Here is a 16,382-nt window from a genome sequence, read left to right on the forward strand (position 1 = left end):
TAATGCTCTTCACTAAGTTGACTAAGAGTGGCTTTTGCAAGACTGGTAACCCAAATGGATAACTTAGGCTAGAACTTATGAAAACCATTTGACGCATGACGTATCAATAAATTGTCAATCGTTGCGAAAAAGGATCACGTATAGAAAGCCCGGTTGTGGTTCCATAAAAACGTTCTTTAATATACTATACATTCAATAGGAAGATGCCATGAAATGCAAATGATAGTTTAATATGTAAAAAATACATAATTGTGCAATTAAGGAAAGCAAGAATTACTAATTATTACAAACCCAAACAGTTGGTCAAATAAGCAATCAAATCTAATGGTTAGAACCTCTTAAATTCTCCAACAGAGTCGCCATTTCTGTTATGTCGAAAAAAAGGTTTAAAATTAATTTCAACTTTATAGAGAAAAAATCAATTTTAGAAAAGAAGAGTCGCCACTTAATTTTTTAAAGAAATTAAGAAAACTTAATTTAAAAGACCATAACAGATTTAAGTCTTAAAAATTCAAAGAAAAAGGTATGAGGTTCTTATTTCCACTTTGAGAAGGTGTTAAACATTCAAAGTAGCCGCTAATGCGTGGTTATCCATTAATTTGAAAAATTATTTGACTAAATTTTGAAAAAAATATTAATTTAAAAGGAAACGAAGACTTTAGAATTATTTTTTAGAAAAAATGATCAAATTTAAACATTGAAAATAATATTTATCACTAAGTAAAGGTAGAAAATTATTTAAAGAGTAAATTAACATGAATTGATTTATCTTTTTCGGAATCTAATTAAATTAAAACAAATTAAAATTAATATTTAAGCAAGCATAAATAACATAAGTAAATAAATTATTACAAACCGAATCAATGTAAATAAAAAATAAATAACACATGAAAATATGGCCCGACACTTAGTTTCTGTACACCTGGACTAAGTTGTTGGGTCATCTGCGTTTTGGGCCTTACGCACAATTCCACTGTATATCGTAGCTGTATATACATTATATATTGGACTGTATATACACTATATACAGTGTATACAATATTATTTCTGTATATCGAACTATATGCACACTGTATAACACCTGTTTGTTCCCTGTATCTGCTGTATATACTTATATATTAGACTGTATATACACTGTTTATTAGTATATACAATATTATTTTCTTTCATATCAGACTGTAAGGATACTATATATCAGTGTATACAACACTGTTTTCCACATGTATTCCGTGTATACAGCCCAATATCAATATTCAAACCATGAATATTAGCAATTTTCAGCAATTTGAGCAAGTTGATGGAAGACTCAAAAGTCAACGATATGTAGGGATGAAGTCCAAAAATGGACTCGAATTGATATCACATGCACCAAAATAAAATTACATAAACATCTACTCATTTTAAACTAAATCAAGAAATATATCATGATATGTTAATGTATCAAATTGATGGGCATTCTAGAGGTGACTAACATAATATATTATATGTAGACAAAGAAAAGGAAAGAAGAAATATATTCAAGTAACTAAAGGACACAGAATTAATATATACGCTATACTAACTCAAATTTTAAAGAAAACATTAAATCAATTAGTCCATAAAAGTTCTAACTAAATAATAACTTAATCATATTTTTATTATCTAAATAATGTTAAAAGAAGAAATTGAAAACATGAAAATTTATATTGTCAAAGAAAACTATTTGAAAAACTAATGAACAAAACTAATTGCTTTCATAAAATAATCAAAATACTCATTCTCAAGATGCTACTCAGGAGATTTTTCAAGTCATGCTCAAACTCTTTCTCAATCAAAGATGACAATTCTTATTCTTTAACTCAGAATAAATGAATAAAATATTTAATGCAAGATGTTCACAACTCGTTCTTTAAAACTCCGTCAATACATAATGTACGATGAAATCTCAATTAGGGTTCATATGGATACAAACACGAACCCATACTCTCAACAAGACTCAATTCAAGAAATTCATCAAAATATCATAATACATGTACAATAACACAAGGAAAGTTATTTACGAACTCAAAAGGAATGATAGATAATTCAAGAACTCGATTCATGAAACTTTGGAACTTATCTCAACTAAGAAAATTGAAGATGTAGGGCATGTGGATGAACTCAATCCATGTTATGGGTAGCCTTACATACCTGGGATGAAGACAAGACAATCAATCTTGAATCTTTTGAGCCCTAGCCTCTTCTCTACTCTGTAGCCCTAATTGTTAAGTTAAATTAGTGTAAAAGACTTAGAAATGCGTTTAGGAACTCCTTTAAGGTCAAAAATGACCTATTTTAGTTGTGGAATAAGTATAAGAGGGGTGGAAAAAAGAACGGAATGCCCCTCATTAAAGTAAATAACGGGCAGAAAATTGGCCTGTGGGGGACTGGTTCCCTCATAGTGCAATTTTTTTTCTAAATTTTTCCGATCAAATTCTAACTCCGTAGAAAATAACCAGGATAGAATTAATTCAAATCCGCGGTAGGTCCGCGACGCGGACCTGTTGCTCACTTTTCTATTTTCATCTCTTCACTCTGAAAATTTATCTTTTGATCCGGTTGGCCTAAAATTCAATCAAGACCATTTTTTCCCCACACAATGTTTTACCCTGATCACTATTCCGGCCTTGAATTTCCCAAAAAAGTTAAGAAAGATGTGTTGCGAGAGCGTTTTTTAGTTTAGGGGTATTTTTGGTAATTTTTATCGAGTGTAACAAAGGTCAACTTAAAATGACCATATCTTTCATTATATTAAGATTTAGGTGACCCATAACATATCAAATTAAAGATCTACGTGTCCTCTTTCCAACTCCACCAAGTTTGCCTCATTTTGGAGTTTGGAGTAGAAAATTATGATCGTTTTGCTCAAGCATTTTCAGACATGATAATTCTGCGAGTTCACTAGCCAATTTGGCGACTCGTCAAATAGTTTGGTGAGACCCTGACTTAGCTCACCGAATGGACTTGAAAACCTTCGCAAACTGTTATTTTAGGTGATCTAAGGCACCTTTTTGGCGACTTACCGAATAGTTTGGCGAGGAGACCTCTAGCTCCCCGATTTGGCTGACGATACTCATTAAAATGTCGTATTTTTAAACTTTTATGGTTTATTACTTTTACAGAAGGGTATTCTTGACCTTTTACCCTCAATTAACTTCTCTAAGTCCACCTTATAGCCTAATAACCTCCCCGTTCATTCCAAACCCACAGACAAATCAAAATTCACACGTTTTAAGTTATTTCAAGAGGAGAAAAAGATATTCCAAGAGCATTCATCGATTTCTTCAAAGTTCTAATTCTTACAGGTGTTAATGCTAATCATAGAGTTGGATTGAGTTCATCCACGCACCCTACATTTAAATTCTATCGTTAAATAGTTGAGTTGAGTTTTAGCCCTAGTTTCTTGAGTTCTTGAATCAATTATAATCCCCATTGAGTTTTGCATATAAATTCCATTGTGTTCTTGTATATATTACAATATTTCTTGATGAGTTTCTTGAGTTGAGTTTATTGAGAGTATGAATTCGTATTTGCATTCACATGAACCCTAATTGCGATTTTATTTATATTTTATGCATTGACAGAGTTTTTTTAGAATTATTTTTGAATGTTTTGCATTAATTATTTTATGCACTATTTTTGAGTTTAAAGAGTGAATATTTTTATCTTTGATTGAGAAAGAGTTTGAGCATGAGTTAAGTTTGAGAAGTCTCTTAATTATTATTTTGAGCATTAGTAATTCGAGTATAAATGAGTTAATTGAGTATTGTTGCATTAAAACATCAATTTTGAGATTGAATTGAAAAGTTAAATTATATTTTTAGTTTAAATGCATTCTTTGAGTTAAGAGGAGTTGAGTTTTGAGCTAAGTCTAAAAGAGACTAAATGATGTATTTTGAGTATTTTCTCACTTGACGTATATGAGCATAATATAATATTTTGGGAGTAGTATTGAGCACCGATATGGGGTGAGTCCATAAGCTACGTCGCCAGTGTAAGATAAAGGCTATGCCTTTCTAAGTCCCAAAACAACGGACTTTGAGTAATTTTGGATCCATTGAGTTTGCGCCCCTTACCTTGGCAAAGTAATGGGCGGCTGTGTCAACGACAACAATTCATTGTATCATCACTAGCTCATAAGTGATGGTTGTCGGTTAGAGAAATTTCCGAAGAATAAAGCATTGTATTTTTATATACTGAGTTGCATTCACTTACTTATGTTTTATAAAACATTCTTTTACACATATTGCATGTTTTATTGAGTTAAACTATCTTCCGAGTTGAGTCATATGAATTGAGTTGAGTATCTTTGAGTAAGTTTCCTTTCAGCTATTTTACATACCGTACATTCCATATACTGACGTCATTTGACCTGCATCAAAAGTACTGTTGAAGATCAATTTCCTTCTTGATAGTGGTAAGACCTCCTTGCTTTCGGAGGAATCATAATTATTTCATTCATTGCTCATGAGTTATTTCTTTTGAGGTAGTCGTGGGCTTTTCTCGACACCTTCTTGATAGTTGATAGAGGCTTCGCAGACATAGACTGAGTAGATTTGAGTTGATGCGGATGTACTTTTTGAGTCTGTTTTTGCAAATACTATTATTTATGAGATTGAGCTGACTTTTAAAATTGTTTACTTAAAAACTATTCCTTTATTGAGTTGTTGAGCTGTTAGCCCACTTGAGTGTCTTATTTTGTATATCTAAATCTTTCGCTGAGTGATTGAATAAGTGATCAGACCAAGTGGTTCGCTTGGGGCTAGCAATGGTCTTCGAGTGACGGCCACACTTAGGGTATCTTCTCGAGGCGTGACACTATGTTAGTTAATTAACTAGTATATGTTTGTCTATTCGCATAATTTTCCCTTAAAATGATTGAAAATAGTGTGAAGTAAAGGGGTGACAAGGAGAAATAGGTGGAAGTTTGAAAAGGAAAATGGTTTGACGTGTGAAATTGTAGTGCCAAGAAAAGTCTTAGTCGCTCATTGTACATATTAATGTCCTACCTCCAATCAAAAGCATACGTTATATTCCCACAAGTCCTAAAAGTTTTTGACTTAGGTGCATCTGGCGATTTACATAAAAAGATAAGCCTATGGCATCATTTTTGTGTGCTTGAACAATATTCTTGTGAGAGAGTGTTAATTCTTCCTGTTTTGAAATGCATATGGTGTGAGTGGGATTCTCTTTGATTGTACGGGAACATGAAAACTTTTGTAAAAGTATTTTCTCTCAATTGAGATGCATAAACAAAGAAAGTTCTTGTGTGAAACAGAGACAAATTGTGAAGCTTTGATTTCGTAACTTAGATTATTTATTTTGATGAATTTAGTGTTTGGTATTTGGATGAAAATAGAAATTTTAAAAGGATTGCAACGATTCATGCTTTAGATTTTGTTGGTACCAACTATTTGTTCTCATAAATCTAGGCGTATATTTGATTTTCTTGAGAACAAATAAAAATTAAAGTTTGAGGAAAGTTAAAAAACTAATATTTTTGACAACTTATGATATTTTTAAATGATAAATTCATGTCCCATTTGTGAGATTAATGGACTAATAATAGTTTGAATGATATAATTTTAAGTTTTGAGAGCTTTTTGAAAAGCTTAAGAAGTGTAATGACTTCAAATGTTTGAGAAATGTAACCTATTAGCAGTTAAATTTGTCTATGTATAGGGGTCTACCAATAGCACTGGCTACTTTACTTAGAGCCTCCCAGATCAGTATCCAATAGTTAATCGCAGAAAAACAACCCAAAATAGTATAGTGGATATGCAATCAGGGTTTAAATTTCGTTTGTTGCAATATAAATGGCTTATTATGAAAAGAAAATGGTCCTGCCTACATAATCTATTCACAATCTTCAACAATATCAAATCTCAAGATAAAATACCCATCTCTACATCATGTATATCTCGTTGGTGTACTCAACAAAGGTAAAAAAATGAATCAGTGTTGAGCATGGTGCATGAATTAAAATCTATAACTAGATAAGAAATCATCATTCTTCATGGTTTACTTTGTTATCATTGACCTTTTTATTTTATTTTCTCAAAATTAATGAAGTGAAATATGTGAATTTGTTAAGTCAGTCGACAAAAGAATAGGCAAGATAATCAGATTGAACATGACATAGGGATGAAATCTGAATCTATTGATCAAATTGAAGAAGTAGAAGAAAGGAAAAATAGAAATGAACTGTAGAGAGAATTGGGAACCACCAATTTGGAAAATTTTCTCTATATAGAATTGAATGAATCTGTACAAGCTATAGCATCTATATGTACACATAGCATCTTCACCAACTGACTTGACAACTGGCCTAACTAACTTTACAGCTCACTAATACTCTAACTAACTTGATAAACCACTAACTAACTAACTAACGAACTATGTAACAGAATCAGAATACGTTAGTTATTCTAATGCTATGTAATTCCTGTAGTTTCAATACTCCCCCTCAAACTAGGTCCCATGAAGACATTCAGGACACCCAGTTTGGACAATAAGAACTCATGTTGTGTCCTTCCCAAAGCTCTGGTCAATAAATCTACCAGTTGAGTATGTGATGGAATATACATAGTCTTGATCAATCCTTGCTGAATCTTTTTCCGGATGAAATGACAATCAATCTCGATGTGTTTAGTGCTTTCATAGAACATAGGGTTTGCAACAATCTTTAATCTTGATATCCAACTCTTTGGCCAAGTTAGTGACCCAAACCACCTCAGCTGTCAAACCTGCCAAACTTCTATATTCAGCTTCTGCTGAGCTTCTAGTTATTGTTGCTTGCTTCTTGGATTTCCAAGCAATGAGAGAGTGACCAAGCTTTAGAATATATCTTGTTACAAATCTCCTTGTGTTTGGGCAAGAAGCCCAATTAGCATCACAATACCCTGTAATTCTCATGTCCTTTTTTGATGACATCAATAAACCTAACCCTGGTTGTGTCTTAATATACCTAAGAGCTCTCAATGCTGCATTCCAGTGTTGTACCTTAGGTCTTTGCATGAATTGGCTTAATGTTTGCACAATATAGGCAATGTCCGGTCTTGTGATGGTTAAGTACAATAGTTTCCCAATCATTCTTTGATATTGTTGTGCATCTTCAAACAGTTCAACCAACTCAGTTGCATTATCACTTGCATACTCAGCTGTGGTCATATTCATGTTGCATTCCAAAGGAGTTAAAGCTATCTTTCCTCCTATCAAACCAGCTTTTTCCAATATGTAACACCCCAGATTTGTTTTTGGCCAAAACTCAAACCGTTCTTCACATGTGTGTAGACTCGACCCGAATGACTTATAATTTTATATATGAGTTAGGATAAATTCCTAAGTATTTGAATAGTAGTAGATGTGGTTTAGGGTCATGAGGGATCTCTAACACCAAGCCAAGTCTAAAGAGTTTCTATCGATTAAGTTTTCGGATGAGTTCGTATAAGTGTCAACTTTGAATGACCATATCTCCTAGCATATAATGAATTGGGTGTCCCATGATGTATCCAATTAAAGGTCTTTGAGTCTTTTTTCCAAAACCACCAAAATTACATTTTATGGAGCTCGGAGTCAAAAGTTATGACCATTTTATGATCGACTGTTACTGCAGAAAATTTAGGCATGGCGCTCCAGTGTCGCCCGACGCCACTATAGCGCCAGAAACTAGCCTCAGTAGTTTGTCCCTTTGCGCGACACGCCACTATTGCACTTGCAGGTTTTTAGACGCGTTTTGTAGATTTGTTTTAGAGAAAAAGGCATTATGGACCTTTTTCACCCATCCTATATCTAAAACATTACCCTAAATATCATAATTTCCTCCCCCACATCAATTTCTAAGGGTTTTCTCTCTAAAAACACCCAAGAATGGTGAGAGCAAGATTTGAGAGAAGAAGAAGAAGAGCTAGGTATCAAGCCATTCCTTCAAGTCTTGATTTCCTCCGATTTCCAGGTATGTAAGACTACTCAAAACATGGGTTGAATCCACCCATGTGCCCTACATCTTCTTTGAGATTGAATGTTCATAATGATGGAGTTTCTTGATATATTTATGTCCTAATGAGTTTTTTTTTCATCTATTAACTTGATTTTTGTCATGTTGATGTTGATGAGTTGAGAACTTGATAGTTGTTTCATGTCTTCATCCCCATGAAACCGAATTGATTCCTATATTACAATATGTTATACTATGATTGGGTCTAAGAGTTGATTGGTATGAGTTGTTATACATATTCTTGTTATAAGCTTAAATATTTTGAGTATCCTTAATTTTTGATTTGAAATTTTGATGAGTCATGATTTAGCCCCAAAAGATTGGTGGAATGAATGAAGAAATGATTGGATAGGATTAAATGTTATCATAAATTGTCTTGAGGTTGAAATTGTTGGTTTTTATGTATAATAAACACAATATTGCTTTCAAAGTGAAATGTGGTATTCTTTTTATATGAGTTTAATGAAATTGAATGTTGAGTTAAATGAGGATTTGGAGCAAGGTATTTGATGATGATGTGAATGATGTTTATCTTTAATAAAGGTAAAATGATTGATGAAGAGGCTATGTTGATGATGATGTTTTGAGATGAAGTGGATTGGAGTCTAATGTGACTATGTGATATGATTTGCATTACTTTGATTTGATTGGAGTTATTTAAGGATTTTGAATATAAATGATTGTTTGAGAAGGAGTTTTGAAAATGATTTATGAACGCTTCGCATAAATTATTTATACACTATTTTGAGTTTAAATAATGATTATTTCATCTTTGATTTAAAAAGAGTTTAAGTATGAGTTGAGTTTGAGAAGTCTCTAAATTATCATTTTTGAACATGAATATTTTGAGTATAAACGAGTTGAGTATTTTTATATTAAAATGTCTATTTTGAGTTTGAGTTGAGGAGTTAAAATTATGTTTTAAATGCATCTAATATTTTTTGCATTCATTGAGTTGAGATGGTATCAAATTCAAAAAAAAGAGTTTTATGATTGAGATGAGTTGATTGTGAATGAAGGTCCAATGAGACCAGATTGAATGAGTTTTGAAAAGAGTCCAATGAGACTAAATGAGTTGATTTAAAAATAAGTCCTAAGATACTAAATGAGTATTTTGAGTATTGTACTCACTTGATAGATATGAGCATATTGAGTCTTGGGAGGAGTATCGAGCACCGAATTGGGTAAGAGTATAGTCCATACTCGAACCAATAACTACGTCGCCAAACATAGGAGAGGATTGGACTGTTAAAGTCTGATGTTTCCTAAATTATTGTCCTGACATGATAGGACTTGATTGGTTATGGATCCATGATTGTTGATTCATTCTTACCCTGGCAAGATATGAATGGACGTGGTAATAACGTTGGCTTGTTGTACTATCGCTTGCTCATATGTTGATAGTTGTCGGTTAGAGAAACTCTCAATTGAGTGGATTATGCTTGATATGATTGGTTTGATTGAGATTGTATCTGATTGAGTTGATTTGTAAATTATTGCTAAATTCTAATTTGCATATCTATTGAATTGAGTCCTTTGACTTTATTGTTGAGTTGATTGTATATGATTGGATTGGATTGGATGGTATATGATTGGATTATAAACGATTGGATAGGATTGAATTGGATTGTACAAGATTGGATTGGATTGAATATGATTGGATTGTATTGGATGGTATGTGATTGAATTGTAAATTAATGGATTGAATTGAATTGTACATGATTGGATTGGATCGGATTGTATGCAATTAGATTGGATCGGATTGTACATGATTGGATTGGATTGGATTGTATGTGATTGGATTAAATCGGATTGTATACGATTGGATTGGATCAGATTGTATACGATTGGATTGGATCAGATTGTATATGATTGGATTGGATCGGATGGTATATGATTGGATTGGATTGAATTGTATATGATTGGATTGGATGGTATGTGATTAAATTGAATTGGATTGTATGTGATTGGATTGGATTGTATATAAGTAGTCTCTGTCTAAACCGTATTCCTACTTTATACTTATAACACCTTGATTGAGTCTCTCTTATCTTTTTGATTTGAGATATTTGAACCAGTATTGTTTCATTCTGCCATATTACATACTCGTACATTCGACGTACTGACGTCCATTTGGACCTGCATCGTTTCATGATACAGAGACATGTTTAAAAGATTATCAATAGGTGCTCCATTGAGGATATGTTCACACTCAGCTTATTTGTGAGTCCTCCCCTACATTCTGAGGATACCACTTATGTTATTCTTGCGTTGAGTTTAGTCTTTCATTTTGTTTCAAGGTAGCCATGAACATGTCATTGACACCAATTAAATAGTAGTGATAGAGGCTTTATAGACTAGATAGTGATGGGTCAATTGAGTATTTTAATTCCTTGAATTGTCCTTGTCAAACTATTTAACGACATAGATTGGAGTTCGATTTGTTGGCCCATGACCTTTATTCTTTGAGTTGCCCACTAAATTATTTCTTTATTTTAAACTTTCCACTGATTGATTGATATGAATGGATGTGTGATTGGATCAAGTGGTTCACTTAGGGACCAGCGATGGTTTTCGAGTGCCGGCCATGTCTAGGGATACCCTCCCGAGGCGTGACACAACAACTCTAGAGCATACTTCCTTTGATTTATCAAGATTCCCTTCTTTGATCTGCTAAACTCAATTTCCAAGAAAAACTTCAACTCTCCTAAATCTTTGATTTTGAAAGACTGATGAAGAACTTGCTTGGTTTCTTATATCAACTGTACATCACTCCTAGTTACTAACAGGTCATCTACATAAACAAATATTATGACCATGTGGTTACCTTGCTTCTTGGTGAATAAGGAGTAGTCTAGATGGCTTTGCTTGTATCCAAAATTCACTAAGGCTTCAAGTTTGAAGTTACACTATCTGGATGTTTGTTTTGGTCCATACAAGAACTTGATAAGCTTGCAAACCATAGGTGTCTCCCCCTGAATCTTCAAACCATTAGGCAATTCCATGTAAACATCTTCTAACCAGTATCCTTGTAGCAAGACATTGTAGACATCCATCTGAAAGAAGGGCCAATTCTCAGCAGTAGCCAACGTAATGACTGTTCTCACTGCCACCATTTTCATCACTGGTGAAAAGGTTTCTTTGTAATCAATTCCAGCAGTTTGGTTATACCCCTTAGCCACAAGTCTTGCATTATATCTCTCCACAGTGAAATCAGACTTAGACTTGATCTTATAGACCCATTTGCAGCCAATCACTGACTTACCATGAGGCAGAGGAATCAGGTTCCAAGTCCCATTATCTTTCAAAGCCCGCAATTCTTTTTTCATAGCATCCAACCATCTTGAATCATGTACAACTACTTCATAATTAGATGGTTCTACATTTGTAGAAATCTTGTCTATGGAGGCTTGGTACAGGGGAGAAATATACTTGTAAGAAACATAGTTATCTAGAGGATGAGCATGATTTGGTACTTTAGTGCCACTGTGATAATCTTGATGCCAAGTAGGTGGTACAATGGCCCTTGTTGACCTCCTAGGAGCAGTGTCTGCAGATGGTTTCAGAACAATAGTCAGATCATATTGATCAGTACCATAGCATCAACTGGATCAACATCTAAGCCCAAATCAGATCTGTGGATGGATATGCATTAACATGACATGGTCCTCCATTTAAATTCAAAACACCATCACCAGTACTGGAATTCACACTAGTTTCAGCATTCACCAAAGAATCATGTAAGTCATCCTCATCCAAGTTAACTGGCATAGTAGGAAAAAATGTAGTGGCGGGAGAATTTTGAGATGATCCTACTTTGAAAAGAAACACACTTTATTGAAACACTACATCTCTGCTTACTAATAATCTTTTGTCAGTAAAGTCATAAAGGATATATCCCTTTTGAGTTGTAGAGTATCCCATCAATACACAAGCAGAAGCTCTAGGTGAAAACTTGTCAGATTTTACAATCTTAGTTGCATAGCATAGGCAACCAATAATTCTAAGATGAGAAATTGAAGCTTTGTGTTTATGAAACAATTTATATGGAGTTTTACCCTTAAGAACTGGTGTGGGTAACCTGTTTATCAAGTATACTACAGTTAAAACACATTCACCCCAAAATATGATAAGTATGCTCTCTTAAAACCTGGGGGCTCTAGCACTTCCAAGATATGTCTATTGTCACGCCCTGGGAGGGTACCCTAGATGTGGACGACACTCAGAAACCATTACTGGCTCCCAAGTTGTAACGACCCATTAGGTCGTTTTGAGTACTAGGGACTTTTTATTTTATAAAAGACTCATCCCGTAAATTTTTAATTGGGTATTTTGGACTATTCAATAACTATGCTTATGTAGTTGAAGGGTGAATTTAAATAACTAATTAAATTAATGGGTTAAAGTGGTAATTTATTTAATACCCTATACCACTTATCCATATTTATTAAATTAGAATTAGTAGGTTTATAATTGTTAACACCACAAAACGTTGCTGCAGCCGTGAGTACTCCTCTACGGAGAAAGGAAAAATTGTTTCAGGTATCTCATTCTTTAAGGAAATTATTGACTTTGAATGTATTGTTTTGTCACTATGAAATTATTCTTGTGTAGGGAAATTAGGACAAGTGTGCACAGATAGTAATTGCCTGTTGAAAATTTAAGAATCAAGGATTATATGCTTAGTTGCAGGGGTATACATCATTATCATTAATTATTTAATTATTGTTTGAGTGGTGGACAAATTAGTTAATGACTATCATTAACTAGTGATGATAGTGACACTTGAAGAATGAAATTATTAGAAATTATACATTATCATAGATGGAATCTTTAGATTTGCAGAAAGTTAAAAGGTACAGAATGTTGCTGCATAGTTAAGGTATTGAGCATATGGTCCGATTAAGAGAAATTCCCGCGGTTTAGCATATTATGCTCTAAAATTTGGTATAATGAGATGTGTAATTAAATATTAAGGTATCATATTATATGAATATCATTTGATTAATGTTATTAGGTGAATTGAGACTTAATCCTAGACTTGAGTTTTAGGAAATGAATTATAAATTTGGGTGAGTTGTTGGGTCTAGATTAAACATATATATAGTATGTATGTCTACGGATTAGTTTACTTATAAATATTATATATTTGATAGATTGAAAGTGGTCGAAGGAATTGAAGAAATGAAAGATATTGGTGGATTAACTTGTTTTACTTCGGATCTTCAATTGAGGTAGGTTATGGTTTTTATTCTATATCATAGATAGACTCTTAATAGTGATTGATATTCATTGGGTAATATGTGTGAAGTTTACTACGCATTTAATTGTTGTGGTTTGGATGGTTGATATGTTGTTGTGATTGGTCTAAAATGCCAAGACCATGAAATCCATAATCTTGAACTTGCCCTATCAAAAATGGTGCCTTGAATAAAGAAGGCTTGATGAAATATTGTTAATGAAGTGGAATGTAATCATGAAGAATGATAAATTAATTATATTTGGATTGGGTGTCACGTTCCGACACGATATATTTGGATCGGGTGTCACGTTCCGACACGATATATTTGGATCGGGTGTCACGTTCCGACACGGTAATATTAAAGAAAAACAAATTAAAATGACTTAATACTACCCAATCTCCAGTAACTCATTTCCAAAAGAGTGTGATATGGAGGCATATTGTTGATTGGTTATGAAATTGTTCATTGTGTTGTCACTTGATCTTGTTGGTTGCCACCTGTTAAGTGCTATGGTTGATTTCCCGCTATTATTTATTGCATATTGATTCCTATTTTGAGTCGGCCGATGATACCTACTCAGTACATGTTGTCCTGTACTGACCCCTACTTGTATTTTTTCTTGTTTTATTTTGTGGGGTGCAGCGAGTGTTCCACCGACTTCGACTCGACCTCAGCTCTAGTTAGTCTCCAGTTCATAAGATTTCAGGGAGAGCTATCCTTCTAGCTGGCGATTAAATCTCTTTTCATGACATGGTGTCCTTAGTTTTCGGATACATTATGTTATTTATTTATTTGGTGTTTGATAATTTGAGACTTAGTTTTAGAATTTAGATGTCCTTCATGTGATGACTTTCAGGTTTTGGGGAAAATATATTTATTTGAACTTCCGCGTTATTGTTATTAGTTGGGGTTTGTATCGTTGGTTCTCCCACCTAGGAGGTTAAGTGTGGGTTCCACTCATGGCCCATTTTGGATCGTGACAAACGTGGTATCAGAGCTTTAGGTTCGGTGATCTCATCACACAAGGACAGGTCTAGTAGAGTCTTGCGGAACGGTATGGGGACGCCTTTACTTTTCTTCGAGAGGCTACGGGACTTTAGGAAAACTTCATTCCTTCTTTCTTTCGTGCTATTACTTGAATCCAATTGGTATCTTGGTGATACAAATTGGTATCTAACTTTCTTCACTCTATTTTCGCAAATGTTCAGAACTAAAACAATAGCATCGCCTGAGCCAGCCATTAGAGCTGTAGCTAGAGGTGGTTAGTGATGAGAGATCGTGGTAGAGATCGCAGGAGAAATCCCACCAGGGGCAGAGATCAGGCAGCTAGGAAACGTCTTCTGACTTCTTCATAGAGAAGTATATCCCGCGAACCTAGAGGGACAAGAGGGGAGATGAGTTCCAAAATATAAAGCAAGGAAAGATATTCGTTGTAGCCTGTGAGATCAGGTTTTGTGCCTTATCCAAATATGCAACTTTGCTTCAGTCCAGAAGAGCGGATTTTGCCACTTTGTGAAAGGATTGTGGTCAGAATCTCTATTGCAGTTTCATAGATTGAGTGTATATCAAAAAGGGTCAGGATATGACTACTATAATGATATTGATGCTTACTTGGTTAGATTATGGATTGTGTTACTTCTACTAGCGACCTGACCTATGAAAGAATGTATATCGCTTGGGATAGAGATAGAATGGGTCGAATTTGATAATGTTTTGTAGTTATTCAATGAGTAGGAAGGTGCGGTTCATTTGAGGTACGGTCTTCTCGATAGGTATAATGTGTTTTAGGGGTAGATCTTAGATACGATTAATGCGTTTAGGTTGTTGAGTATATTCCAAAGATTCTAAATAAGTATCAGTGACTTTATCGTAAGCTCTAAGAGAGTGGATCAATATAGGAACGACAAGATTATGGGTACAAGAAGACCCAACAAGTAAACTTGGGTAAAGGCAATCAAAGATTTTAATAAGAACGTGCATATAAAATTGGGTTAGACCTTTGGAAGTGATTGATTTTATGATAGAGGTGGAGGGGGTGAAGCCAGATAGCTTTGCAACAGAGCCCATTGTTATTCTTTCCCCGGGATGTCAGAGGTAGAGACAATCGATGCTATTATCACATGTACTCTTCTGGTCTGCGATAACTTGGCTTTCGTATTGTTTGATCTTGGATCTATATTTTCTTATATATCTTCCGCATTTGCTGATGGACTCGATTTACATTGTGACTTACTTAACATGCCTATTCGTGTTTCTACTACTGTTGGTAAGTCTGTGCTAGTTGAGAAAGTGTATAGGTCTTGCCTTGTGACTTTTGTGGAGAGCAGAACTTATGTAGATTTGATTATTCTTGAGATGGTTGACTTTGATGTGATCTTGGGTATGACTTGGCTCTCTCCAAATTTTGCTATCTTAGATTGCAATGCTAAGACTATGACATTAGCCAAGCCTGGGATGGATCAATTGGTATGGGAGGGTGACTATCTTCCCGCTCCAGGACGGATTATCTCTTTTCTTCATGCTAAGAGGTTGGTAAGTAAGGGTTGTTTAGCCTTCCTAGCACATCTCAGGGATGATAGTTCAGGAGTGCCATCGATTGAGTCTATTTTGATAGTGCGTGAGTTTATGGATGTTTCTCCTGCAGACTTACCTGGTATGCCACCTAATAGGGATATAGATTTTTGTATCGACATAGAGCCCGGCACTCGCCCTATTTCTATTCCACCTTATAGAATGGCCCCGGCTGAGTTGAGAGAGTTGAAGGCCTAACTTCAGGAATTTTTGGGTAGATGTTTTATTAGACCAAGTGCCTCTCCTTGGGGTGCTCCAGTTTTATTTGTGAAGAAGAAGGATGGTAGCCTTCGTATGTGTATAGACTACAGGCAGCTGAACAAGGTGACTATTAAAAAATAGGCATCCCTTTCCTCGCATTGATGATTTATTCGATCATTTTGAGGGTGCTTGTGTTTTCTCAAAAATTGATTTAAGGTCCGGTTACCATCAGCTGAAAATACGGGCAGCCTATGTACCGAAGACTACTTTTCGAACCAAGTATGGACACTATGAATTCTTGGTAATATCTTTTGGGCTTACAAATACGCTTGCTGCTTTAATGAGTCTGGTGA

The 16,382-nt window shown here is 34.5% G+C and overlaps 1 protein-coding gene across 1 annotated transcript; it reads right to left on the reverse strand.

Moving 5' to 3' along the window:
• Positions 1-6,675: 6,675 nt before the first annotated feature.
• Positions 6,676-7,188, reverse strand: LOC129891428 (secreted RxLR effector protein 161-like). The gene has a single exon (XM_055966795.1). The coding sequence runs from the start codon at positions 7,186-7,188 to the stop codon at positions 6,676-6,678; it is 513 nt and encodes a 170-aa protein (XP_055822770.1).
• Positions 7,189-16,382: the final 9,194 nt, after the last annotated feature.

The sequence above is a fragment of the Solanum dulcamara genome, chromosome 1, assembly GCF_947179165.1.
Source record: "Solanum dulcamara chromosome 1, daSolDulc1.2, whole genome shotgun sequence".
Lineage (NCBI taxonomy): Eukaryota > Viridiplantae > Streptophyta > Magnoliopsida > Solanales > Solanaceae > Solanum > Solanum dulcamara.